Below are 26,018 nucleotides of genomic sequence, written 5' to 3' on the forward strand. Positions count from 1 at the left end.
GTACCGATTTGCATGAGCTAAGCAATTGTTCTAGTTTTACATTTTAGTGACATTGCTTTGCTCTCCTAGACAATTATATCACAACACTTTCTTGTTAGAGTAAGTTCGAAAAGACAACCTAACAACAGGACAGGTCTGTATGTGTACCCAATATACATACTCACATAATACAAATAGAACAAAACTAAAAACAGTTGGCCATCGCCTTTGAATGGTCAGTGGCAAAAGAAAGCTTCGCGCAAACCCTGATTCTCAAGCAAAATTATTGACATAAATATTTTCCCAAAGATTACTCGTAATTATAAGCGTAATTTGAAATAGAATAATTTTGCTGGTGATATATACATTAATCATGGTGAACACATCATTATATGAGCCATGCCATGGGAAAACCAACATAGTGGCTTTGCGACCAGCATGGATCCAGACCAGCCTGCGCATCCGCGCAGTCTGGTCAGGCTCCATGCTGTTCGCTAACGGTTTCTATAATTGCAATATGTATTGGTAGCGAACAGCATGGAGCCTGACCAGACTGCGCGGATGCGCAGGCTGGTCTGGATCCATGCTGGTCGCAAAGCCACTATGTTGGTTTTCCCATGACATGGCTCATATAAAAATTGAGTTATTCAAACCTATCCGGTTACATAGTATTCCGATGTAACATTTTATCACTTGCTTAGCCTTTTCTTTCTAGTTTTCAATTGAAATGTTTCTTCTGAAGACAGACATAATAATTTAGAAAGTCTACAAATATCAACCGCATGGCATCATAATATGTAACAATTGCAAAGTGTTACTAGTTGAAGGTAATATAATGAGAAATAGTTTAAAATTCGATGATTAATTTCAAGAAATTACAAAAGAAAACATATTTTCTAAATAACTTTTCAGAAGAAAAAAAGAAAAGTTTATATTTAGACCTTGTGTTGAGTGCTATATAGCACACTGACAGCAATTAAGTAGCTGACAAAACTGCATGTGAAATCTATACATATTGTATTTTAAATGATGCTTACAAATGAGAGTCAAGACAAGTTTGATTTGATTGAAATAAACACACTTGACATTTCTTTATATCATTTACAAAATTCTGCCAATTTAGCGTAAGTTAGTAATAAGTTAGTAATAAGTTGCAGAATCTTAAATAGAATGTACAAAAACTATAAACTTTTCGGGTTTTGCTTTGAATTAAAATGTACAAAAACAGTAATGCTTACTTAAACCTATGCATGTTTATACATATGGATACATCAATAATTGAAACTGTTTTCTCAAATGACCGTTTAGGGCACTTGTATTTCAACTTGATCGTATAAAACATGACGGTATTTTTTAACCTTTAGCCTGCTGGTGGCAAATGATTTTGCCTTTGCGCCCAGTGCAGACCAAGATGAGCCTGCACATCCGTGGAGCGAATCTATAGGAAATAGATCACTGTGTTCTTTACTTTAGGTTATCATCGGCAAATTGCCTCAGTGAAACAATATATTCGTTATTGTATTCCTGCTGAAGTAAGCTAAAAGAAGTTAGTGGTTGCTCAATATTCTATTGTGTTTTGACTATAGAACGATGAACCGAGCATTTACAGCAAGATGTTATCAACCGTCAGTACAATACATTCATTATCAACAGTAAGAATAGTTTATTTAATAAAAAATAAGTATCAAAGTAGGGTTTATCGTAGAATAACCCTAGTTTGGAGTTCTTATGCGTACATGTATGAATATATTCGGCCATCGTGATATATTTCCACGTATAAGAACGACAAACGAGGGTTTATTTAGATACTTCTTATTTTGATTCTAAAACAATTTTCTTCAAATTAACGTTAGACGAGAATCACAGGAGCAGAACAAGGATGCATGATGGAAAAAATAATCAATTATCACATGATTATTAAATAAAACCTGATTAATCCGAATTTTCAGAAACAAAAATCAGACAGAAAAACCGGGTTGATGGTATTTAAATAATGTCTACCGAAAACGTGTTTTCGTAAAACACACACTTTAATCACAAGCTTTTATCGAAATGCAACATCGCTAGATCTGCTCATTCATTTCTGACTTCTATTTCTTTTGATAGGTTTATACTTTCCAATTATCAAAATCTATAATCTATTTATGACATAAAATTATCATAACAATGATACTAACTATAAAATCACTTATTTTATATCACATAAAAACATCATGGAAGAAAACAGAACAATTTGCGAATGATCAATTGTATAAGGAGTAAAATAATGTTGGTTTCCGGTATCCCAACATTCCTTAGTTTTTGGCCCTACCCAAAATATTTTAGGTCCTCGGAGAATTTGATTTCAACTTTTTAACACAAAGTTGCATAGCTTCACTTTTTACGCTTTAAACACGGTCGGTGATGTTAGATGTCAACTTTCTGATGCTCTTAATGCATAACCCATTATTTGTTATCATGTTTGACACGAAAATAATTTTCGAGAAGTCCCACTTAATGAAAGAAAATTTACAAAAATACCGAATTACTTAACCTTATTTTAGCATGTTACCGGGAACAAACATTTTTACGCCTAATTCCATCATGTCAATACTAGTCAAATTGATACCTGAAAATATTTCAAGAAATAGATCACGGGTTTCTTTTATCTTATTTCTTAAAGAACATGTATCTATCTGACTTTAAGAGCCTACCTTGTTATATTTAACCAGTAGGCATGTATTGACTATACCACGGGAATAATGCACTAGTATTTAATCAAAGTAATATTTCTTTTATTTTTTAAATTTTGTGTTCATTTGACAGCAATTACTATAAGATACAACGTACAAATTACCTTTTTTATATTTTATCTACATCCCAATTCCTTTTCACATATTGTAGTAAACGAGGATGTTCCATACACAGTGCAGTTTAAAATTCTTAAACCTACAGGTATCAAAGTAGCCTATAATACAGAGAAGTTGTATCGTGTTTATTTGTGCGTTTAATCTTGTGCGTGTAAATTATGATCGAGCTGCATGTACGCACATATTATTATAAAAATATGTTCTTACTTTCATTTGAATATGATAGTTTATGTAGGTTTTTTTTTTCAGGAGCACATTTATTCACTAACCGAACGTTCCTTCCAGCCACAGCTTTAAGTTTTATTTTAATGTCATTTGTCTTCTGACAACATATGACAAAATTGCTAATAGATGTCCTTGTATTATTTAAAAGTAAATATCTATATACGAAAGCGTATTCAAAGACTACATGCATGTCAGCACATGACGTCCTCGTCACAATTTCGTCGGATTCATCTAACACGGTAGCTGTGCAACGTGTAGCTTAAACACACCCTTTTTGAAAATGACAGCTTGTGAAGCAACGCGTGTACCCATGATTGGTCGGATATATGATATGCTAATAATTTGGAACTGAAAATAATTGAAGCGAATTCTAAATTCTTTGTCAATTTCATGTTCATATTATCTCCTGAAATGTTATGACATGTCTCCCTAGCGGCAGACATAGAAACAGGAGCATTACAAATATTATGGTGTGTTTGGTAATATCAGGCCATGGAAACCGCTGGGAATAATGCTATAAAAAGGAATTTCTCTTATCAGAGGACACATATCTTTCTACAAGGGTTCACCAGTGTCTGCTGAGCGCACATAAAAATGAAGACTTGGATTTCAATTGGTCTGTTGACATTAGTCACTCTCCTTCAGAATGGAGGTAAGTCAAGTTATTAAATTTATTTTTCTCTATGTATTTTTACTGCTTCAGCATCGATCTACAAGCCTGATATATTCCAAGCTGTACCATGTGGTTAGTAATAACTTTTCAATATTTTCTTAAAACGGTATAAAATTAAATATCAAAGCTGTGCTTTGTTCTAAAATTTAGGCATACAGTGATGAAATGGAACTCTACTTTATATTACTGTTCGATTTTAAAATTTGCGAAAAATGTCTAAATTGTATAATAAAATTTATACATTTCAGTGTCTTTGGGCAATGATTTCGCGATCATTAGAAGTAAACAATGCCTATGAATAATGAAATAAACTGTTTCTTCGTCTTGAAAAACTCAGGACATAAAATTTACAGTGACCGCTTCTGATACACTTGGTTTTGTATGTATAAGGACCTCCATGAAAGGAAAACTAATCGTAAAACTGTTACAATTTTGATTTAAGACGCCAGAAAATAAACGACAAACATATCATTATATCGAAACAATGGAGAATCAATGTACGCAACTTCTACAACTACATCTCCATGTTTTACGATGCTAGAACGGTAACGGTAACGTTTAATAGTAATGCGATTCGGCTGCACTGAAAAGGTATTGTTGTTATCGCTAATTCCAAATGTAAACAAATAACGTCTTTAACCTTTTCATATATAACAAACATGATACTTTAGATTTGGTCATTAGTATGGTTTTGAGTTTAATCTCATGGCATGAAAAATTTCACAAATTTTGTATTGTTATACCGTTCGATGAAAATAAAAGCCATACTCACGAAAAAGACTAATATCTTATATTCACTGTTTTTATACAATATAATAAAAACTTAGAAATAGACAATAATTACAAAATGTTTTATTTGACAAATATTTTTCGAATGTGTAATCGTTTCTGATTTTGGAAAATATACTGAAAGCACTTTGGAACGTTTGTACACAAATGAAGAGTGCTATATAAAATTATATATTCTACGGCTTAACCATGTTAACAAATTTCCTTGTGATAACTTTTCAAGCAGACTACTAGTAACCGAACACACACACACGCGCGCGCGCACGCACGCACACACACAAACGCACAAACACTAGTTCAGGTAAGGTCTTTTTTTTCAGCAAAGCCGCTAGTATTATCTTTGGTAAAAACAGGTCCGTTTGAAAGAAAAACTGAAAAAAAATATTTCCATCGTTACGTAAATAGAAGAATATTAATACTCCGTGTAAATTTGTTTCTTCTGTAATTTCAAGTCAGATAAAGATTTCAGCACGACGGTAAAGTTAACAATTGAGGACGCTTACAAACTTTTTCACTTTGTCACTATAAATACAAAATGTATACGTTAAGTTTTATTATTCATATTCATTTATTAATGACTTCAATGATCTGAATAACGAGCAACAGAATTTAGTTACTAACAACTTCCACTTATTGTTTTACATGCAAAAGGAATTGCAGTTTCTCTCTGCGATATTATTCAGGCAATTAGCTCAATATCAATTAGTTAATAGTTATGAAAATCCAAGGAGCATTGATATTTCATATTTGAAATTAACACTTACCGTTTAATATAGAGCTAACTTTAAAAATGGTATATGATATTTGTAAATTAACGGTTGAAAAGCAAAACAAATGGCTGTTTAATATGATATATGTTTGTTTGGTGAGCGTGAAAATGTATTTAAATGAAATTAGTATAAATATGTCCTTCTGAAGTAAAATATGTAAACTCTTATTTGAAAATATTTTCTAGAATGCACAATAAACTCATGGACAACACCATCGATTGCAACGGGAGATGGAGGCAGTGGAACTCTTACAAGTACAGTTGATAATGGTGCAACAACCGGAAGCACACTTGGTATAACCATAGTCGCTACTTCGAGTGGTACTGTAAATGCCTACACATTGACATCACAAACACCTACCGACGTTACTTTTGCCATTGACAATTCAGGTGTTCTCACAATCGGGTCAGGCACTGTGGCTTACGCTACTACGTCTGTGTATACATTAGTCATTACGTAAGTCAAGCTATGTTACCTATTAGTGATGAATAAAATGATTTAATTGATTTAATTTTTAATTAATTTAAATAACTTTAATTAATGAGTACTAACTAAGTTATACGTTTACAAACTAGGTGATACTTCATAAAACTAATGAATTAAGTACATGTATTATGCTGTTAATCTAAATCATTATTTCCTCTAGCCTGTATTGCTTTTTGAAACATAAAGTTTACGTTTATTACCTTTAAACGTAATACAGAAGAGGTCGCCCAACACGACATGTTTGTTGGCAATTATATTTTGTCACATAAATTTGATTTACTTTTAATTGTCTTTATTACCTCTTCCACTTTGATTTTTACGACTCAAAACAAAAAATTAAAGGTCAATATATTTAAGTCTGGATACATAGGTTTAAGAAAAATTTAGAAAGCACATCGTAGATGGAAGGCTTACATTTTGTGGTTAAAATGGATTTGTCAGAACAAATATACATATGTTAATATTTTCTTTTAACAGCAATTCAGATATTTAAGTATTTCATTTATTTTCAATGCACATAGCATTGACAAATATCAAAAAAATGCATAATTAAAATTCAAAATGCATTATTATTTCGCATGACTACATAAATAAGCATGTACTATAGAAGCGAAATCATTAAAATCCGATACACATGATTTGTGACAAGTAACAACCCATATTATATATTTTGTTATTATTTAAGAAATAATAAGTTCCCAAATGTGGTTTATCGTAGAATAACCCGAGTTTTTAGTTCCTATGCGTAAGAATATGTCACGAGGGCCGTAAGCCTGAGTGATATATTGTTTCGCATAAGAACGAAAGACCCGGGTTATTCTACGACAAATCGCACTTGGGAACTTATTATTTCGATTCTAACACGACATACTAGTACCAACAATGTTAGAAAAAATGGTAACTACTTTTTACGACCGTGGTACGACGTCATTGCAAGTTGTTTATTGTAGAACAATCCGAGATAGATTTTGCTCTACATGTATGTAGATTATTTGCTGGTCTTTATCGAATTTTGATAAAGACTTCGAATACGAATATCACTTTCAACAATTGCAGTTGTCAATTTAAATTTAATGGGGTTTTCTACAACTACTTTAATGTAAGCAAAACTTATTATGCCTGTGTCCAGTTTATACGAGGTTTATTTTCAAATAAGAGCACCTTAAATTGATACCTGGAAATACGCATATGATTATAGATGCATATCGAAGTGAACTTTAACAAAATAAAACTTTATGATATGTTTTGAGTACGACCGAGTTTACTTATTAGTCTAAATGTTTCGATTTCAAGGAACTCCTTTTCAGATTGCGGTCAGAATTGAAGTTACAATAACTTTATAATTTTTGATCTGGTACTGTTTTTCGGTGCCTCCGAAGGCTTAAATAAAGCAATGCTGTTTTGAAATAAGCCTCAATGATTCCAACGAGTATTTTCAGTAACTCTTTCATTTATCAAAAAGCTGCATTATGTGTATCAACATACATGTATCTTTTTTATTCGAAGGAAAGTTTATCAGATACACAGATGATAATTGAATTTACAAATTTTTACTGTTGCAAAATATTTCGCAGTGCTGGAGATGATGCAAGTGCGACGGGCAGTGCTTCTGTGACACTTTCGATTAATGATCTACCAGCCTTTGCAGCCACACAATACGGCTATACCATCGCAGATGCAGCAGCTGCAGGTATTGAATTTTATTGAGCTTTAGGGTACAAATCTGTTGATACACTGATATACTAGGTTAAACATTATCTTTACTTCATTTTTTATTATTTCAGAAATAATATATCTCATTTAGTGATTTGTCGCTAGATAAATCAGTGTTTGGAGTTCAGATGCGAAGGAATTAAATCACGAGGGCGCAGCCCTAGTGATATAATACGCATCTGAACGACAAGAGCAAAACACTAACTAAGATATACTATTTCGATTCTAACACAATACCAAGGATTGCTATATGCCTTTTGACGCTTTGACGTAATAATTGCGACGTCAGAACAGTGAATAAAGTTATATGCACCATGATTGTTTTAATAATCTAAATGTATTTAGAAATTTGTGAAAAACAATTTTCTGTCATTATCCAGGCACAACTTTGGCAACACATACGGCAACAGATGTAGTGAACAGTGGCTCGTTAACATATTCTTTCTCAAGTAAGTATTCAACATGACATGTACCTGAAAATTTAAGAAAATAAAATGTAAGATAATTATACCTGCGTGTCTGAATTATGAGTATTGCAAAGGAATAATAATGCCTAAGATAAATTAGACATTGTTACAAAACTTTATCGAGAATTTGTTTTATTTGATTTACCACTGTTGTAAAATAAGTGTTGTAAAAACTATTTACAGGTGGAAATACAAACACGGATTTTGCAGTGAGCTCATCAGGAGTTATAACCACCGCAAACGCAATGGCTGCTTCCACACTGGGGGGATATAGTCTTGTGCTAGAGGCTGCAGACGCTACCCTGACAGGAACTACGACGGTTTGGGTTGTTGTGACGTCATGCTCAAGCGGAGCTGCAGGGATCTTAGCTGGCGTCATGACTTTGTTGATGGCTATGACGGCGACTTTGTATTAGCTAATTTAGTGACAACGAAATATTTCCGTTCCTTCATCGATAGCGTATTTACATCGGGAAAGACGATTGATCATATAAGACTGACTGTATAATTCTAAGACATAATGCGTCAACATAAATTCACGTTACATTTTTAAACCTCTATATCGAGTTAATCGTTGTCATTGCTAAATGTTATTTTATCTATTGTTGCATGATACCAACTGCACAAACAGTCTTTGAAGTTGATGAAAAGTGTATGAAGTCGAGCGGGAAATGAATTGTCACTTTTGATAGATTTTATTGAAGACATTTGTGTGTTTGTTTGTTTTATTAATCAAATGCTAGAATGATATCAAGGCACTCGATATCTGCGCATCTATACCGATATGATGTCTATCAATAGTTATAAAATATCTAAATGTTTTAAATAACAGTCGTAAAGAGAACAAAAAGTAGGGTTGAATTATATTCCTTAACCATTCTCATTCTTATTGTTTGAATAAATAAATTTACTTTAAGGCTAGTGCGACAGTATGTGATGGCAATAGAAAATTCGTTGTAACTAACTTTCTTCAAAAGATAACAATTTATCATTTTAATGTCATAGAGTGAAAAGCAAAATCAGTCCCGAGTGCCTTGAAATCATTTATTCTGATCAATTCATGAAATGAATTAAATTCATTGAAATATTGATCAGTTCTTACTCTGTCGTCACTTACTTAAACATATACACTTACTTAGATGTAGTTATCCTGATGTATCTTACGATTTATTTAGCTTTCATGTCCTTATTAAAAACTTTTACACAGCCGAATAATGAGCGTAAATGCTAACAATGAAAACTTATTTCATAACTATTTATATAAATCGCGGGTCAGTATTTTGTCCTATAGGACCGGTCTATATTCAACACATGTTTACTGGAAATTAAACTGAAAATTAATTTGTGATGCCATTATTGAATGGCTTGAAACTATTGACCATCTCGGTCATTTAGATCTCGGACAATAGTTTTGACTATCGACCGGCAAGCCATCTGGTAAGTCCAAAATACTTATCTATAGAATAGGCAAGTTTTAGTTCTAGAAAGAAACTAACGCGGTATTGAGTTTGTGAAGACACGACTTAATTTCTGATCAAAATTAGTTCGTCACGCAATAAAAAATTACAAGCTAGTAAGATTTAGCTATATTTGTAAAAATTGTGACATAAGGTTTGCAGTAAGTGATACTTACTTACCATCTTGAAAATGTTTTCTCTTATTATCAACCTCTCTCTTTGCTTTTTGGCAGTGTTCTCAATAAAATTATAAACTATCTCTTGTTGTTTATTTGACTGATGAGCCATTTTGCATCCTCACTAAAACACTAAGTACAGAAAAGCAGACGAGAGTAAACGCTGCTTTGTATTGTTTTTTGACAAACAGTAGTCCTCTGACGTTGAAAAAAAACTTAAATAATTCTGTGTGATTCTGTGTTCAATAAGAACCATAATAGTTCCATCGTTTTGTCCTTTAGATTTGTGGGAAAATACGATGCTAAGAAGCGAAGACACGATGCGTAGTGCGTTATCACACTTTCGCATTGTGTTTTCTTGTTCTTATATATAAGGAGATATTACGAATCTCTCTATCGTACTTCTTTAATATCGTCCTCATGTCAAAGGGTTAATGGCAGGGAACCACAATGTGAAAGTGCAATATTGACATTGTATTTTTGTACTTTCCTAATATCGCCCTCAGAACTCTTCGGAAAATATTGGAGTTTAAGCAGAAAATTTTTCATTGTAGTTCTAGAGAGTTTGCTCAATTTCTCAAAACAACCATTTTCTTATACGCATTTGACATAAGTCATTCTGTAAAAGAAATTTTATGAAAATAGTAGGACATGATTATATAAAATGTAACGACGGTAAAAACATCTCGGGGTCCTTGTGCAATATTATGAAATGTATCGACGGTAAAAAGACTCGGAGTCCTTGTGCATATCATATTTTTGTTCAGAATATTAAACTCGTTTTTAATAATAATTTCTAGTTTTTCTGTCCAATCTTTTATTTTGCATCTGGTTACATTTTTAATATACCTAGATATTGGTGGTGGGCCAAGGAAATTCTTAATTTGCATTGTATGGATCAATCACTTTTACATATAGGTTACAATACACATGGTCGTTGATGTATTGGAAAGTCAATTATAAATGGTATCACTGCGTCTCTTTTAATTTTGATTAAACCCTACAGAAAATATATAGGTCTATATGAATCAGGTTATAATTTAAGAGATGTTCTCCACAGGGATCATTTTAACGAGAGTTTTCTTTCATTTATTTATATTCCATTTAATGTTATTGTCCTACATTTAACACTACAATAAAAGACCAGTCTATTTCCAATGGCTAAAACTTCTAATGAACTACTAGTATTCGGGACCCCAGCTGGCCAAATTATAACAATTATTAATAATTCACAGAAAAAAATGCCAGTAAGTTTACACTTGAATTCGAAGAAGGGAGACGGTGAACTTATATCGCGGTGAATGTATGCTAATTGAATTGATTTGAATTTGTTTTAAGGAAAATTTGCTGATTGGGAACTGATGCAAATTATTCATTTGCAAACCCTTCATATGTATTGGCAGTGTAAAATCTAAATATATTCTATTGCGTAAGACAATAACAATTATGTATAGATGAGTTGTTATTTGAAGAGTATACTATAAATTTTATTGCTCGAACAGGACATTTTTATGTAAAGGGAATGAAACGATACTTTCAGCATTTCAGTTGATGCTCTATTACTCTCCCTTTACTGAAGCGCTGTTTATCGACTTTGTTGCTGGCCTTTCACGTACATCTTTAAATCTGAAAACAGAGATTGAAAGTATAAAACTGATTAAATGTCTAAGATAGATATCGACTAAGCGTCACTGTCACCGTCTTGCAACGTTATATCATGCTTATATTATATTACAAATCTATAAAAGAAAATTAAATTATTATATAAGAATTTCAATATCGGTTAACACACGTCGATTTACATCTTTAAAAAAAGTTGAATACTATGTAACGTCTACGTCCTACTTCCTTATTCGGAAAATTGACAGATAAATGGCAACTGATATGTAAACTACAATAACATATGTACAATTTTAAGGTTTACGCATGGTGTATTGTCGCAGGGGTAACTCACGTTCAGTAAACATCCAATTTGTTCATAGGTCATTGATAGCCGTTATATACATATTCACCCGATAGTTGTCAAGAAAAGACTTTCTTGCATACCCGACGGGGATTTCCGGTATTTTTACCAGTGCTGGAAAAATCCATCTTACACCCCGGGGCGTAAGATGACTCTCGTGCTGTAAAAGACGTATTACGAACTACATATATGTAAATGATTCATGTAGTAATTTATATTTTATTTATAAACGGAATAAAAATTCAGTACCTTGACAGTTCCTATTGGTCCCTGATAGTATATTTCTCGATTCAAATCACGTTATTTTATCAAAAATTCATAACGTTACGCTACAACTGATAAAACAAAACTGGATCTAAACATTGTTATTTGTTTTGAAACGTCATGACGTCTTTCCTGTTTACGGACGTTGGTTTCCCGCGCTTTGTTTAAATACACTGCTATAAGAAATAGTTCTAAAAAGAAAGCCGTTCGATTGGTTTTATTTTTATTATTATTTCTTGAAATCGGTATGCAAGAAAAAGATTCTATCACTGGTTATAGGTGCAGATGGAAATATCCGGCTCTCGTGTAACTATTTAGGCGGTAAGTCGGCAGGGAGCCTCGTTACCGCCTAAATAGTTACCCTCGAGGCCGGATATTCCCATCTGCACCTACAACCAGTGAAAGAATCTTATATTCTATAGAGATTATTGTGTATAAAAAGTTAAAATTAACCCTGTATTACATATATTTCGAGTGGCCATTGTCTATTTCGAAAATATCAACAAACCTTATATTCTTTTAAATTTAAGTACCAGGTTTTGGTACATGGTTAATAAATATATCTTTGTGTCAAAATCAATGTGTTTTAATACACTGTTCGGTTATTCTAAACAAATAATACTGCTGGGAGTAGAGCAGCGACAGAAATAATTTCACACAGTCATTTTTGATGTCACACTTTATATTTCTGTGGCCATCTCTGTCAAATATTGACATATTTCAACGGAAATTTGACACAGGATCTAACTATCACTTGATTTAAAGGAAACAAATCATTGATACCGATTGGTGTAAATTCATTGGGCCGTGGCAGTGACAATAAAAATACACTAGAAAAAATGTCCAAAATGAGTGCCACTTATGCATGTCATTTGCAGGGTTACATAAGTTTACGTTCTCCCTAAGACTCGCCAAGAGTTAGAAGACGCCCTTATTAAGACAAGGACTATTTTTCCGCAAAAGCACTTTGATTGGTCATCGCCTTCGTATCAAAAATATTTGAAAATATTGCGCTACTTTAAGGAGGTAATATCAATCCGCTAAAGAAAGATGATTGCAAAGCTTAAAACACTTTTATTGCACGCTCAATATAATTTGTAAATTGAAACCTATGTGTTTATTTGACAGAGAAAAATTTAAGTTACCGATAACCAAGAACATTTTTTAAAAAAGGATTGTCCCATCAATCCCATCTGATGTAGCCATTTTAGGGAATTTACACTTATAAAGTAAAGGCCATTTTTCAGACTGGTCAGAACAAAATAAGACAAAACACAAAATGCTCTTTCAAATACATGTGTTCTGCAAATTTTTTTGTTCATTATCAATCACACACAATTAAAATGTTGAAGTATTTAACAATAACAAAATGCCTATTATGGAAATTTGAATTAGGTTTAAAAGATTCGGCCAGACAGGACTTTTTCAGGTTCAAGTTCTTTTTGCACTGGTCTATTACCAACAATATATTAAGCCTATATTGGTTAAAACGTTCTACATGGCACTTAACAAGAGTCATTATAAATTATATGAAGAACACCAATGTGTCTAAAAGTACGTTATGCGCTACATGCCAAAAGTTTGTGCTAATGTAAGAACTATAAATTTTGAAAAATTATGTGAAAAAGGTTTAAAAAGTTCTGCCTGGCAGAACTTTATGTGCCTCAACTCGAGTGTTTTAAAATAAGATAAAGGATATAATGGATATGTGTTTATGAAGTTAAAAATGTTCTGCCCGGCAGAACTTTTTAGGATCATAATACATTACAGACGAAAAGATTATCATTTTAAAATACATTTTGAAAAGTAACAGATAATATCTTTTACTCACACTTAAGTCATGAGTAAATCAATTATTATCTTTTCTCACTTATCGGACAGAAATATCTCTATTTTTAGAAATGCTGGAAAATCTTATCTCACATGGGTTATCCCACACTCATGTGACGGACTACCTCATGCACTGAATATATATATTATTTATGTAAAATAATTAAAAATCAGGTACCTTTATCTTTTCTCTCCGTTCCTTATAGTGTATTTCTCGATTCAAAATTCATTACTTTATGATAAGAACGTACCGTTACGCTACAAACGATAAAACTAAAGCAGAACTTTGTTATTGTGCGTCACTGAAATGTCACGACGTCACAACTGCTTACGGACGTCAATTTCCCGCGTTTTAAATAGTTTCATATTTTCATGCTTATTTTTATTGTTTCTGTTGTGGTAAGTGAGAAATAGAATCCATCATTGGTAATCGGTGAAGATCGGAAATCCCAACCCTCGGGCGCACCGCTCAAGTCTTAAACTCGGCACAGCCTCGTTTAAGACTTGAGCGGTGCGCCCTCGGGTTGGGTTTTTCTGATCTTAACCGAAGACCAATGACAGATTCTCTATTTCTCACTTATCGGACAGAAAAATCTCTATTTTTAGAAATGCTGGAAAATCTTATCTCACATGGGTTATCCCACACTCCTGTGACGGACTACCTCATGCACTGAATATACATATTATTTATGTAAAATAATTAAAAATCAGGTACCTTTATCCATTCTCTCCGTTCCTTATAGTGTATTTCTCGATTCAAAATTCATTACTTTATGATAAGAACGTACCGTTACGTTACAAACGATAAAACTAAAGCGGAACTTTGTTATTGTGCGTCACTGAAATGTCACGACGTCACTTCTGCTTACGGACGTCAATTTCCCGCGTTTTAAATAGTTTCATATTTTCATGCTTGTTTTTATTGTTTCTGTTGTGGTAAGTGAGAAATAGAATCCATCATTGGTGTTCGGTGAAGATCGGAAATCCCAACCCTCGGGCGCACCGCTCAAGTCTTAAACTCGGCACAGCCTCGTTTAAGACTTGAGCGGTGCGCCCTCGGGTTGGGATTTTATGATCTTAACCGAAGACCAATGACAGATTCTCTATATCTTCATTATCATACCACAAACATCAAATAGGTTTAGGCTATTGTATTGACAGCTAACATCGTTACAATATTCGCAGTATAAATGTAACATTTAAATAATGTTCTTTAATTGTTCCTTGTATACTTCGTGGTTAGGTTCTGTGTCTAAAACGAGACTAAAAGCAATTGAATTTTAAATTATCAAAACTATAATACATGTACCTCAAGAAATAGACTGTCGATTGTACTTCTGATTAATATATAATAATTATATAAGAAGTAATGGTAACCTTAACATATTATTATTATTATTAAATGGTTTTTGTGCCCTTTTTATGGGTACTTGCATCTTCTGGCACAATAAATTTCAGCTTTTCAGTTTCTATATTATTTGTATAAGAGTCTATTTACTGTATAAAATCAATTACCTGGATAGTTGTACTTTCTTGCTTATTGCGTAATTCAGGGATAAAAATACGTTATTTCACGAAGAATACACGATGTTACGCTCAAGATGATAAAATAAAACGGAAATATTCGCTGTTTTACCTCCATGAAACGCCATGACGTCATTTCTGTTTACGGACGTTAATTTCCCGCGCTAACGCCAGGACCATTATCGATAATGGCCCCTGGGCTCATTATGATAATGTGATAATGCATGATGCAATGCGATAATGAGAGAATTTTAAGCACAAATTTGTTACTTTTTATAGATACTCATGTAATAATATTATTATTATTATTATACCAGATTTATATAGCGCCCTTTTTATGATAAACACGTTCAAAGGCGCTTTATATATAGCAAACGCAGCCACACAGGGCGATACACACAAAGCCGTCTTTCCTGGGAAGAACCAGTACATGGCTCTTAGGCGTAACCATAGTAAAACTCATGGAAGAAGTGAGTAACAGTGATACGTTAAGTTTGAACCTGTTGACAATGCCTGTCTATTGTTAAAACCTGTATAAAACGACCATCTGTGTACTATGACCATAAGTATATTACGAACACGTGCATATTATGATTACTTGTATACTACATCCACCTGTATACTATGGTCACCAGTATAGTAAGACCTCCTGCATATTATGGTCAACTGTATAGTTAGACCACTTGCATAATATGTATAACTACTTGTATACATCAACTATCTGCATATTATGCTCCCACCTAAACATTTTGACCATCTTTTCCAGACTAAAGAAAGGGCGGGAGAGTGGGTTATAGTGTACACGATAGCTGTCAATATTCTCGAGTGGCGAATATTCAACTGCACATTCTTATATACCACGGCATATAGAACATAGGTAACATATTTCACAAAATGCGACTTAGGCATACAATAACAATATTTAACCTGGGCATAAAACCAAAAGGCTATTACCCGCACATAGAAATTATACGACCTGGGCACATAACCTCGACGTTATCACCCGCGCATGTCAAAAGAATACAAGCACGACCTGGGCATATAACCGAAAGTCTATTACCCGCGCAATGCACAATATGCGACCTTGCTGCATAACTGAAAAAGCTATCGTCCGCGCAAATCACAGTTATAGATATAAAGGCAAAATTCCCTAATACGGTGCGACCTGGGCACATAACCTGAAAGTCATCACCTAGAATATAAGCACGCTTGGGAATATATAACCTAAAGACTATTACCCGCGCACTGTGCAATATGCGACCTTGGCAAATAGCTATCACCCTCGCAAGTAGCAATTTGAACAAATTTAACAAAATGCGACCCAGGCATATAACCCAAAAGGTTATTGCCCGCGTCAATTCAATTTTTGCAAATTGTGCACTATATAAAATGCAAACACTGATCTACTTAATGTTACATTCTTAATATGGAAAAATTATGAGGAATGTAAATTAGCAGAGATACTCTTAAAAGTAAGAAAACATAATAATAATTAACATGAGAATATTCATGTAGTAATCCAGGGAGACTACTCATCTTTCGCGGGGCATTTGAAAATTCGGGATAAGCTGAAAAGAGTTATCACCCTTGAATTGACAAATGACTGACAGAGGGAAAACATTAAAATGAAATAAAATAAATAGATCTAGTGTGAACTGAATAAAATGAATAATGTAAACCATGTGTAGCGAGTTTTAAGTGAACAAATTTAATAAGATACTCCATTCTCACTGAGTATATAATACATTACATTATACATACCAACACGGCGTGTATTTGCCTGATTGTTTCTACAGAATATGTACAGTCCATAAAACATACATAGTACAAAAAATGCAACTTAATTAGAGAACGGCAGGTAAATAATACGTGTTACACATGTACTTGAACAAATCGATTTTATATAAGTTCAATTTTATATAGAATGCTGAAACTACGGTTCTAAATTTAGCGATACGGACAGACGATCCAGAAGGGAGACCTCAACGTATCCGTCTCTAGTGGAAATGGACTTATTGTTAGTACTGAAGGACGCTGCGCCAGATCCGGTAAAGGTCGGGGCTCAAACCCAGCATTCTGAGCTTAACTCTAAATAAATCTCAGCTGAATACGTGAGGGGTTTGTTTGACTGTCGTAAAATGTAAGTTTTAGACTTCTTACGGTAATAAAAATATTTTAGCCACATTAAAATATATCTCTAAAAGACTGTCAAGACAAGAAAAATTCACAGTTCTAGCGGTCACAACATTATTATCTTCCCTTAAAACGTCAGCATTTTATTTACTAGTATTTACAGAAATCTCGCAATGACTCTCAAAAAGGTAATACATGTTTTAAGATATCGAATATAGGTTCTTTCCGTTTCACTGGTTTAGCATTACTACGAATGCATCCTAATAAGCACAATTTAAGCCAACTGTCATGATTGCACGGTTTTTTTGCACCAGATAAAGCTGACAGTGTGTGTGTCCAATCTATGGCGTAAAAAAAATCTTATTCAGCTTAGATTTCCCACAAGCATCGTCATTCTGACTAACAGAAACCAAATATAGCTTATATAGGTTACTGACCATTTTAAGGCGGTGCCCCTATTTGCAACTGTTTTTCTGTCTGTCTTGTATTTTGTGTTGTGTATGTTGTCTTGTTTGTTGTTAGTGGATTTTTTTTCTCCTCCTCACTCCCCATATTGCCCCAATCCTTTCCTCTTGTAATTGTGCTCCCTTGTGTTGGCATCCCCTCTCCCTTTGCCATGAGTTAGTTTTCGTGTCCCCTCCCCCCACCCCCCTTCATTTTGGATGACTTTCACAAAATATAGCAAACAGATTTTGCCACCCATGTAAGCTATTTTCTCTCAATTATTTGTACATTTACTGAAAAAAAAAGAAAAATGTTTTTCAAAATAATGCGAAAAAATGACTAATGATGCTGCTGAATATTTTTACTGCTCGTATTTATAGTTTCGGTGATATTAACAGCTTTTTAGTTGCAGGTGTGAATATCACTAATTGTATTTAGAATGATATTACTTTTATGGTATATGGATGTCTGACTTTTTGTCTATTATCATTTTAGTGGGTGGGGATAAATGTAGGGTATTCCAACATTTGCTTTAATTACTGATAGTTTTATGATCTTTTCCCAATGTTTCTTAAAAATATATGGTAATTATATGATGTTTGCCTTGATCTGATGCAGGTATAATCTAAACATATATATCTATGATTTGAAATTCGACCATGTATCATCGTTGCCATGGTAACATCTTGAAGAAAATAAGAGAAAAGGTTTCAATTTTTGTTGTTTTGGTGACTTTTTTACAAAATAACCAACCAGTAATCTATATTTTTAAGCCAATGCCAGTACCTAAAAATTCAAGCTAAGAGAGGTAGAATTTTATATTTTGAAAGAACTGTATTAGTACTCTGATATTTGAAATTTTAGAAAATAGGAGGTTATTGTTATTGTTGTTATTCTGATGAGCTTTGTATTATGAAAACAAGTTATATTAAATAAGTTCTTTATCTTATCAAATTAGATTTCACAACAAAATCTTATAGAATTAGTAAAAAAAAAATCTTCCTTTTGAAAAGTGTACCAGTACTCGGATGATCAAAAAGTTTAGATAACATCTAAACATTACCTCATATTTAGTGACTCGAAGTTGATATAAAAACACTTAAATAACAAGTACGTTATTTAGATTTGTGATAACATAGATTAAAGCATAAGATTTATAAATAGCTCATGCCAAAAAAGGGAAGGAGTATAATTTGATTGTAAAATATTAATTGTATTAAAAATTCCATTTCTTGAAAATTCCGCTTCACAATAACATAGAATCCAGAATTGCCACAAACTATCATGCTAAAATATAGAAAATCCTTTTTATAGTACTTTCGTGCAATTTGTAATTGCTCGAAAACTTTTAATAATTGCCAAAATAAAAATAAAATATTTTATGTGAGAATTGTTTGTAACAGTAATACAGAAAAAGCAGAAAAAGACAGGTCACCCAACGTACACGACTTAAACGAAAATGCTGCAGGCTCAGTTTGATTCAAAAACCATAAATACTTTTTCCTTTTAACATTTATTTAATTTCTCTAGAAGGTTCCTCATTTTAGACATTTCAGTGTTGTTATATATTATGGTCCTTAATAGTCCCTTACTGGTTGAAAACCAATTTCAGGGACTACAGGAATGTGCTTTTCCGTCCGTCATTCCGGCATTCTGTCATTCCGTCCGTCCATCCGAAATTCCGTGTTCGGTTCATAACTCGGCCATTCATTAAGAGATTTTAATATTACTTGGCACAAACGTTCCCCATGATAAAACGACGTGCCATGGGAAACCCCGCTTGTCCTTAGTTGAAAGGTCAAGATCACACTTGAAAGTCAAAGACTAAAAGGGTTTCTATTACCGTCCAGTCTGTAATTCAAGAATCATTGAAGGAATTTTAATGTCACTTGGCACAAATATTCACAACCATGAGTGTCATGCTCAAGAACCATGTCCCAAGTCTAAGGTCAATGTCACACTTACAGGCCAATTATTTAATGATCAAATTCAAGAACGAATTTGTCCGGAACATTTCTTCTTCATGCATGGAGAGATGTTCACTACCATGAGGCACCCTTGTTTTAAGAATTATTCCCTTTGTTTTACTATAAATAGCTTATATTGTATTTTTTTTTAATACTGGCCGTAGGGACAAATCAAGACCACTCTTTTGTGGTACAGCATGCACGTTCTATCCAATTTTAGGTGTTTGTATCTATCACTACCTGATAAAGTGTGGACCTATATCATATAGATTTTTAGCTCCACTATTCGGAGAATAGGCTATTCTACTCGCCCCGGCGTCGACGTCGGCCGCGGCGTGACCTTTCTTGGCTAAAGTTTTTCGGCAACCTTTGTTTTTCTGTCATATCTTTGTTACTATTGCTTATATCTTACTGTAACATCACATAAACATTGCCAAGTATACAAAGAAAGTATGTGTAGGGCCTGAGCCCATTATACCCAAGGTCAAGGTAGCCAAGGAGTTATACTTAGTTTATTTTTAATGTTAAAGATTTTCGGCAACCTTTGTTTTTCTGTCATACCCTTGTTACTTATGCTTATATCTTACTGTAACTTCATATAAATATTGTCCAGTATCAAAACAAAGTATGTGTAGGGGCTGAGCCCATTATACCCAAGGTCAACGTCACCAAGGTCTTATACTTAGGTTATTTTTAAGGTTAAAGTTTTCGGCAACCTTTGTTTTTCTGTCATATCTTTGTTACTATTGCTTATATCTTACTTCATTTAAACATTTTCCAGCATACAAACAAAGTATGTACAGGGGATGGACCCAATATACACAAGGTCAAGGTCACCAAGGTGTTATACTTAGGTTATTTTTAAGGTTAAAGCTTTTCGGCAACCTTTTTTCTGTCATATCTTTGTTACTTTTACTTATATCTTACTACTGTAACATCACATAAACATTGTCCAGCATACAAACCAAGTATTTGAAGTTCTCCGCGGTACGTAGTATAGTGGAGAACATATGTCTTAACACGGCGAAGCACAAAATCATTGAACCATTTTGTGCACGGGATTTTTCGCGGGTATTTGGTAACGAAGAAATCAGTTCTACGCAAGTTTCCGTACTAGTTACATCTACTTTATTGTGCGACGTAAACAAAATGGACGCAGGCACGGAGCTCATGGTGGAAAATAAAGTGAAAGAAGTTTTAAAAACGAATAATGAAGTATTGCTGAAGGACATCGGCGAAATGATGAATAAGATAAGTGCAACGTCTTTTTCTTCAAATTTAAACGCGTTAGAAACGCCTAAATTCAAGCGCAAAAGCAATGAAGAACAATTTAAATATAATTCAAAAGTAGCTGTAAAATTAGAACAGGCCAGCGGTAGCTTATCATCGCAGAAAGTTGATGAAGCGAAAGAAAATATTATTAAAGGTAATACATAAACAAAATAATAAATACATGAATAATTAATGAAATACACATGACTCGGGGTATTTTCATTTAAAAGCATGTAGTAAAGCGTACTAGGATTTCAAAGTTTAGTTTTGTTTGCTTTGCTCAGATATGTTTATTATGTTTACAGTAAAATTTTAGTGTGTGTATTGATATAATTCAACGTCAATAAGCGAGGCGTGACTCATGAACCATCATGTAGTCGTTTACCGCAGTATTGTTATGAGCTTAGGTGTATAAAGTCTATTTATAGTAAAATTCAGCCGATTAATATTGGCTACGCTTGAATAGTAACGACTTTAATCCGTCAGAGAAAGGTGTATACAGGTACAAGTTATAATACATGTTTTTAATAGCATGTGTCAATTTTTATGTAATCTGAAAAAACGATTTTCTTAAGGGGACGCATACTTTGAAATTAGAAAAAAGTGGGTGGGGTATGATAAAATTTACCTGCAAAAAAGTACAAGGTTTTGGTACATGAAATGGATACTGTTTCAACTGTTATAAGTACATAATGGATTGCTCACTAAAAAAGAAATGAGAAAACTGAAACAAGAAAGTTATTGTTGAATTACATAAGACTTATTGTGTACATTCAAAGTCAACAATTAAGACTTTTTGGTGCGAAAATAATAGTGCTTCACCTTGTCCAAACATATATCAATGTCCTACAGATTCTAATTTAAAGAAAGAATGTGAAATATGGTCACTGTCTTGCTTTTCATTTCGCATATGTAAGCTAAAACACATTATTTAGTTTGTTTACAAAGTAGTGCATAAGAAAAGATACGGTGGTCATGGAATGCCACATTCCAAAACTAAAAGAGTATATTCCCCTTAATACATTAAACATTTATCGTTACAGAAGTCTAGTGGCTTACAATAAGGGCCTATAAATGTTGCCATTATTAATTTTTAACTTGGTATTCATGAACTACAATGCACTTAAATATCAAAACACATTCAACAAACTTTTGAAAATGTATTGTCTTAAAAATCCCTAAAATAAGGTATGAAATTTGGTTGAGATGTCCAATCAATGTGTATATGTGCAAAAGTAACATTCTTATCTTGTTCACAAAAGTTACTAATACACAGCAGGCATGTCAATGATCAAAACTGGACGAATATACAGTTATCCTCACTTTAATGTCATTTATAATTTGTCCTTGAATTCTCCACCATACTTTTCATAACTCTGTTTGCACGAGTTGCACGAGAATGCTGTCATTCACGTAAAAAATGGGGTCAAATAAGTTGTAAATGCAATATCATCTAAACGTAATTAATGGATTATGCAGTTCAAGATAAACTTTATCTCATAACGTAACGAACATGTATAATGTTGTAATAACAACTTTACTTACACTGATTTAAGTAGCAGTCGGTTTATAAGTGACTTTATTGATTCATTTTGTGTTTTGTTATTGTTGTCAAAAAGTATAACGGAAGTGCCTCACAACTTAAGCGGAAACCAGTTTGATGCGCAAAGTAGTCCAATGTAAGTAATATTTTTTGACAAATGTCCACAGAAATTAATAATTTTCTAATATTAAAGACGAATATCTTAATAGGATTCATTATTTGATAAGAAATTATAATCATCGACATGTTTTTTTTAAAAATCGTACACGTGCTGACACCTGAGTTGTCTCCCGTTGCTTATTAGAGTTACCTTTCGTCCGGCGCAGTAATACATTTGCAGTGAATCGCCGAGAAGTCGTGGGAAAATTAAAAACCATGTAAATAAACTAAAATTAACCACCTTTTCAAGATAAATTTCAAGTGATCGCCATTATGCATTTAACCCGCCTGACCTGTGTAGCATCTTAGATATCTGTTCTAAGGTATTCATTGTGTAGAATGTCATGTTATGCCCTTGCAATGCTAATCCCACTCTAATTTTTTGGTTTACATTTTTATCAATGAGAAATATGGCGTCCATCCCGAGCTGAAATGACGTGGCGTTAAATTTTTACATGTTTAAGCAAACCTGGTGTGTTAGAAAGAAAATCTCATCCCTTCAACATTATTTGGAACACTGTTATTGTAAAAAACCTGTTTTTTCCTTATACAAAAGCTTAATATGTTGTGTTGAATGTACTTTCACAAAGACCTCTGTTTTCCTATTACATTCATAGTACCACATCCTTATCCACAAAATACTGAATATTACAGGTGTCCATCAGTATTGTATCAGTTTAGGAATATGTTTTTTATTTTTCCACCATCGATTTCTTGAATATGCACCCCTTCCGCATTTCTGTATGAACTGTGAATGTAGCAATATGCGTCCCCTTAAAAAGAATAATTATCAGGTATTTTAGCATTGTAAACAAAATATTAACGTTATTTGATACATTTGTACAGTACATCTAGATTCGTCAGCTTAATATATGTATATAAATTATTTTAGCTTTAGATATGATAAAGAAACGACAGAAGCTGGTACAGTTAGCTGACAGTTCTGAGCTGGGCTGGCGCATGGTGGCGGAATATGAAACCAACCCGATAGCAAGTGACAGCGATGATGAAAAGAAAATGTATAAGGCTGAGGCGAGAGCAGCGAGGAAGGTGAAATCTGAGAAGTCCAAGATCCGTCGTGGTCGGGCATTTCCTTACAGACGTCAACGACAAGTTCCAGATACTCCGTCGTCGTCTGGCGTAATGCAGCGTAACAGACGTCCAGGTTTATGCTTTACTTGCGGAAAGCCCGGTCACTGGAAGATGGAATGCAATCAAAATAGTAGCAACAGTAACAATAAGTTAGGTAGATCTAGTTCATGTATGTTTTGCAAATGTAAAGATTCAAAATTTGATACAAATATTGAAAAACTGTCTGTTGCTGGTAAGAAAACCAGTCAGAATGAAATGTCTGATATGCAGCGTAGATCTACAGAGGGTACTGTAGATGGCGTTTATGGTTCTTTTGATCAAAGTGTCTCATGTGCAAATACCAGTTTTAATGATACAGGACATAGCAGCACAGATTCTATAAATAATCATGACACACACTGTGTGAAAATGTTCATAATATAAACGTTCAAAATTGTAACGTAAATGAGACACCTTTGACTGACAGTCAGAAAGTAGGTGCGAAACCATCGCCAGTTGGTAGGTTAAAGAAGCATGTTTCTGAGTGGAAAAACATATCAGATAATGTATTTATAATAGGTGTGGTACAGAAGGTTATAAATTACCATTCAAAGAGATACCTCCTAAAGTTCATCTTGAAAAAAATAGATCAGCTCGGGAAAATCCCGAATTTGTTTGTAGTGAAATAAATTCACTTTTGCAGAAAGGCGTTATCTCCGAGGTTAATGAGAAACCTTACGTAGTTAATCCTTTAACTGTAGCTTATAACAAAGAGTCAAAACCCAGGCTAGTTCTGGACTGCAGACACATCAATCCATATTTGCATAAATTTAAGATTAAGTTTGACGACATAAAAGTCGCAGAGCAATTGTTTGATATGTCAAGCTATATATTTACATTTGATTTAAAATCAGCATACCATCATATTGATATATATGCATCCCATGTTACCTACTTGGGTTTCTGTTGGGTACATGATGGTAAAGAAAAGTACTATGTTTTCAATTCTTTACCGTTTGGTATTGCCACAGCTGGCCATATTTTTACTAAAACCTTACGGGTGATTATCAGATACTGGAGAAATTTAGGTCACAGAGTTGTAATGTTTTTAGATGACGGAATTGGGGGTCATCGTGAATTTATAAAAGCTCTAGAATTAAGTCAGTTTGTGAAAGTTTCATTGTTAAAGTTTGGGTTTCTGTTAGCGGAGGAGAAATGCAAATGGTTACCGACTATGGTTTCATGCTGGTTAGGTCATGTTTTAGATTTCGAAAGAAATATGTTGTGTGTATCTGATGAACGCATACATTCATTAGAATGTTCAATAGATTCAGTGCTTTTTCAAATTTATAAAGACAGATTTAGTGTAGTACCAGTCAGGGTATTAGCAACCGTTGTGGGTCAGATTATTTCATTACATAGTGCGTTGGGGAAAGCAGTAAGTCTCAGAACTAGATATTTGTACGGTTGTATTTTAGCAAGGGCTAGCTGGAACTCACCAGTGCAAGTAACAAAACAGGCCATTTTAGAATTACAATACTGGCGAAAGAATGCTAGAAACTTGAATTCTGCAGGCAGATCATTTAAGCAAGTAGAGTATATCGATGCGTACTTATTTTCAGACGCTAGTGCATTTGCATACGGTGGTTACATACAGAAATTCGAACCAAATGTAGATGTTAAGAAAATGAGCGGTAGTTTAATAAATAGAGTGCTCCCGGAAGTGAGCATTTGCGATGACGTATCAAAGATGGGGTCAATAATGCCCTCAGACGCGAGCAGTTGTCAGTTTATGCTCCCAGAAGTGAGCAATTATCCTGTTACGCTCCCAGAAGTGAGTAAGAGTATTTTTACGCTCCCGGAAGAGAGCAGGTGTTCTGTTATGCTCCCGAAAGTGGGCAAGTGCCATGTTACGCTCCCGGAAGTGAGCAAGTGTTCTGTTATGCTCCCGGAAGTGAGCAGTTGTCCTGTTTGCTCCCGGAAGTGAGCAAGTGTTCTGTTATGATCCCTGAAATGATCAGGTGTCCAGTTGTACTCCCGGAAGTGAGCAGGTGTCCTGTTATGCTCCCGGAAGTAGCAAGTGTCCCGTTATGATCCCGGAAGTGAACAAACATACTGTTAAGTCTTCGGATACCAGACTCTTTTCTGATATATTTTCAAATGAAATCAAGGGCAGTAATATACTCCCGAAAGAGAGCATGAGTAGTGTTTTGTTCCCACAAATGAAATTGGTCAATTGGCAATCGGACTGCTTAGATCTTGAT

At 33.8% G+C, this 26,018-nt stretch overlaps 2 protein-coding genes across 2 annotated transcripts; both read left to right on the plus strand.

The window, feature by feature from the left end:
• Window positions 1-3,548: 3,548 nt before the first annotated feature.
• LOC128550431 (cadherin EGF LAG seven-pass G-type receptor 2-like) lies at window positions 3,549-9,667 on the plus strand. Its single transcript, XM_053529425.1, has 5 exons — window positions 3,549-3,705; window positions 5,471-5,741; window positions 7,346-7,461; window positions 7,865-7,933; window positions 8,135-9,667. The coding sequence occupies exons 1-5, from the start codon at window positions 3,648-3,650 to the stop codon at window positions 8,365-8,367; spliced, it is 747 nt and encodes a 248-aa protein (XP_053385400.1). The 5' UTR covers window positions 3,549-3,647; the 3' UTR covers window positions 8,368-9,667.
• An 11,020-nt stretch (window positions 9,668-20,687) lies between these two features.
• LOC123538512 (uncharacterized) lies at window positions 20,688-24,224 on the plus strand. Its single transcript, XM_045322669.2, has 2 exons — window positions 20,688-21,135; window positions 23,576-24,224. The coding sequence occupies exons 1-2, from the start codon at window positions 20,859-20,861 to the stop codon at window positions 24,196-24,198; spliced, it is 900 nt and encodes a 299-aa protein (XP_045178604.2). The 5' UTR covers window positions 20,688-20,858; the 3' UTR covers window positions 24,199-24,224.
• The last annotated feature ends 1,794 nt before the right edge of the window (window positions 24,225-26,018 follow it).

This window comes from Mercenaria mercenaria, chromosome 18 (genome assembly GCF_021730395.1).
Source record: "Mercenaria mercenaria strain notata chromosome 18, MADL_Memer_1, whole genome shotgun sequence".
In the NCBI taxonomy this organism is placed as follows: Eukaryota; Metazoa; Mollusca; class Bivalvia; order Venerida; family Veneridae; genus Mercenaria; species Mercenaria mercenaria.

Bases quoted from the DNA above. Each gene is read 5' to 3' on its own strand.
- LOC128550431 (XM_053529425.1), top strand. From the start codon at position 3,648: ATGAAGACTTGGATTTCAATTGGTCTGTTGACATTAGTCACTCTCCTT. The intron at 5,742-7,345 runs GTAAGTCAAGCT...AATATTTCGCAG, and splicing joins GTGTATACATTAGTCATTAC to TGCTGGAGATGATGCAAGTG. The intron at 7,462-7,864 runs GTATTGAATTTT...GTCATTATCCAG, and splicing joins CGCAGATGCAGCAGCTGCAG to GCACAACTTTGGCAACACAT.
- LOC123538512 (XM_045322669.2), top strand. From the start codon at position 20,859: ATGGACGCAGGCACGGAGCTCATGGTGGAAAATAAAGTGAAAGAAGTT. The intron at 21,136-23,575 runs GTAATACATAAA...AAATTATTTTAG, and splicing joins GAAAGAAAATATTATTAAAG to CTTTAGATATGATAAAGAAA.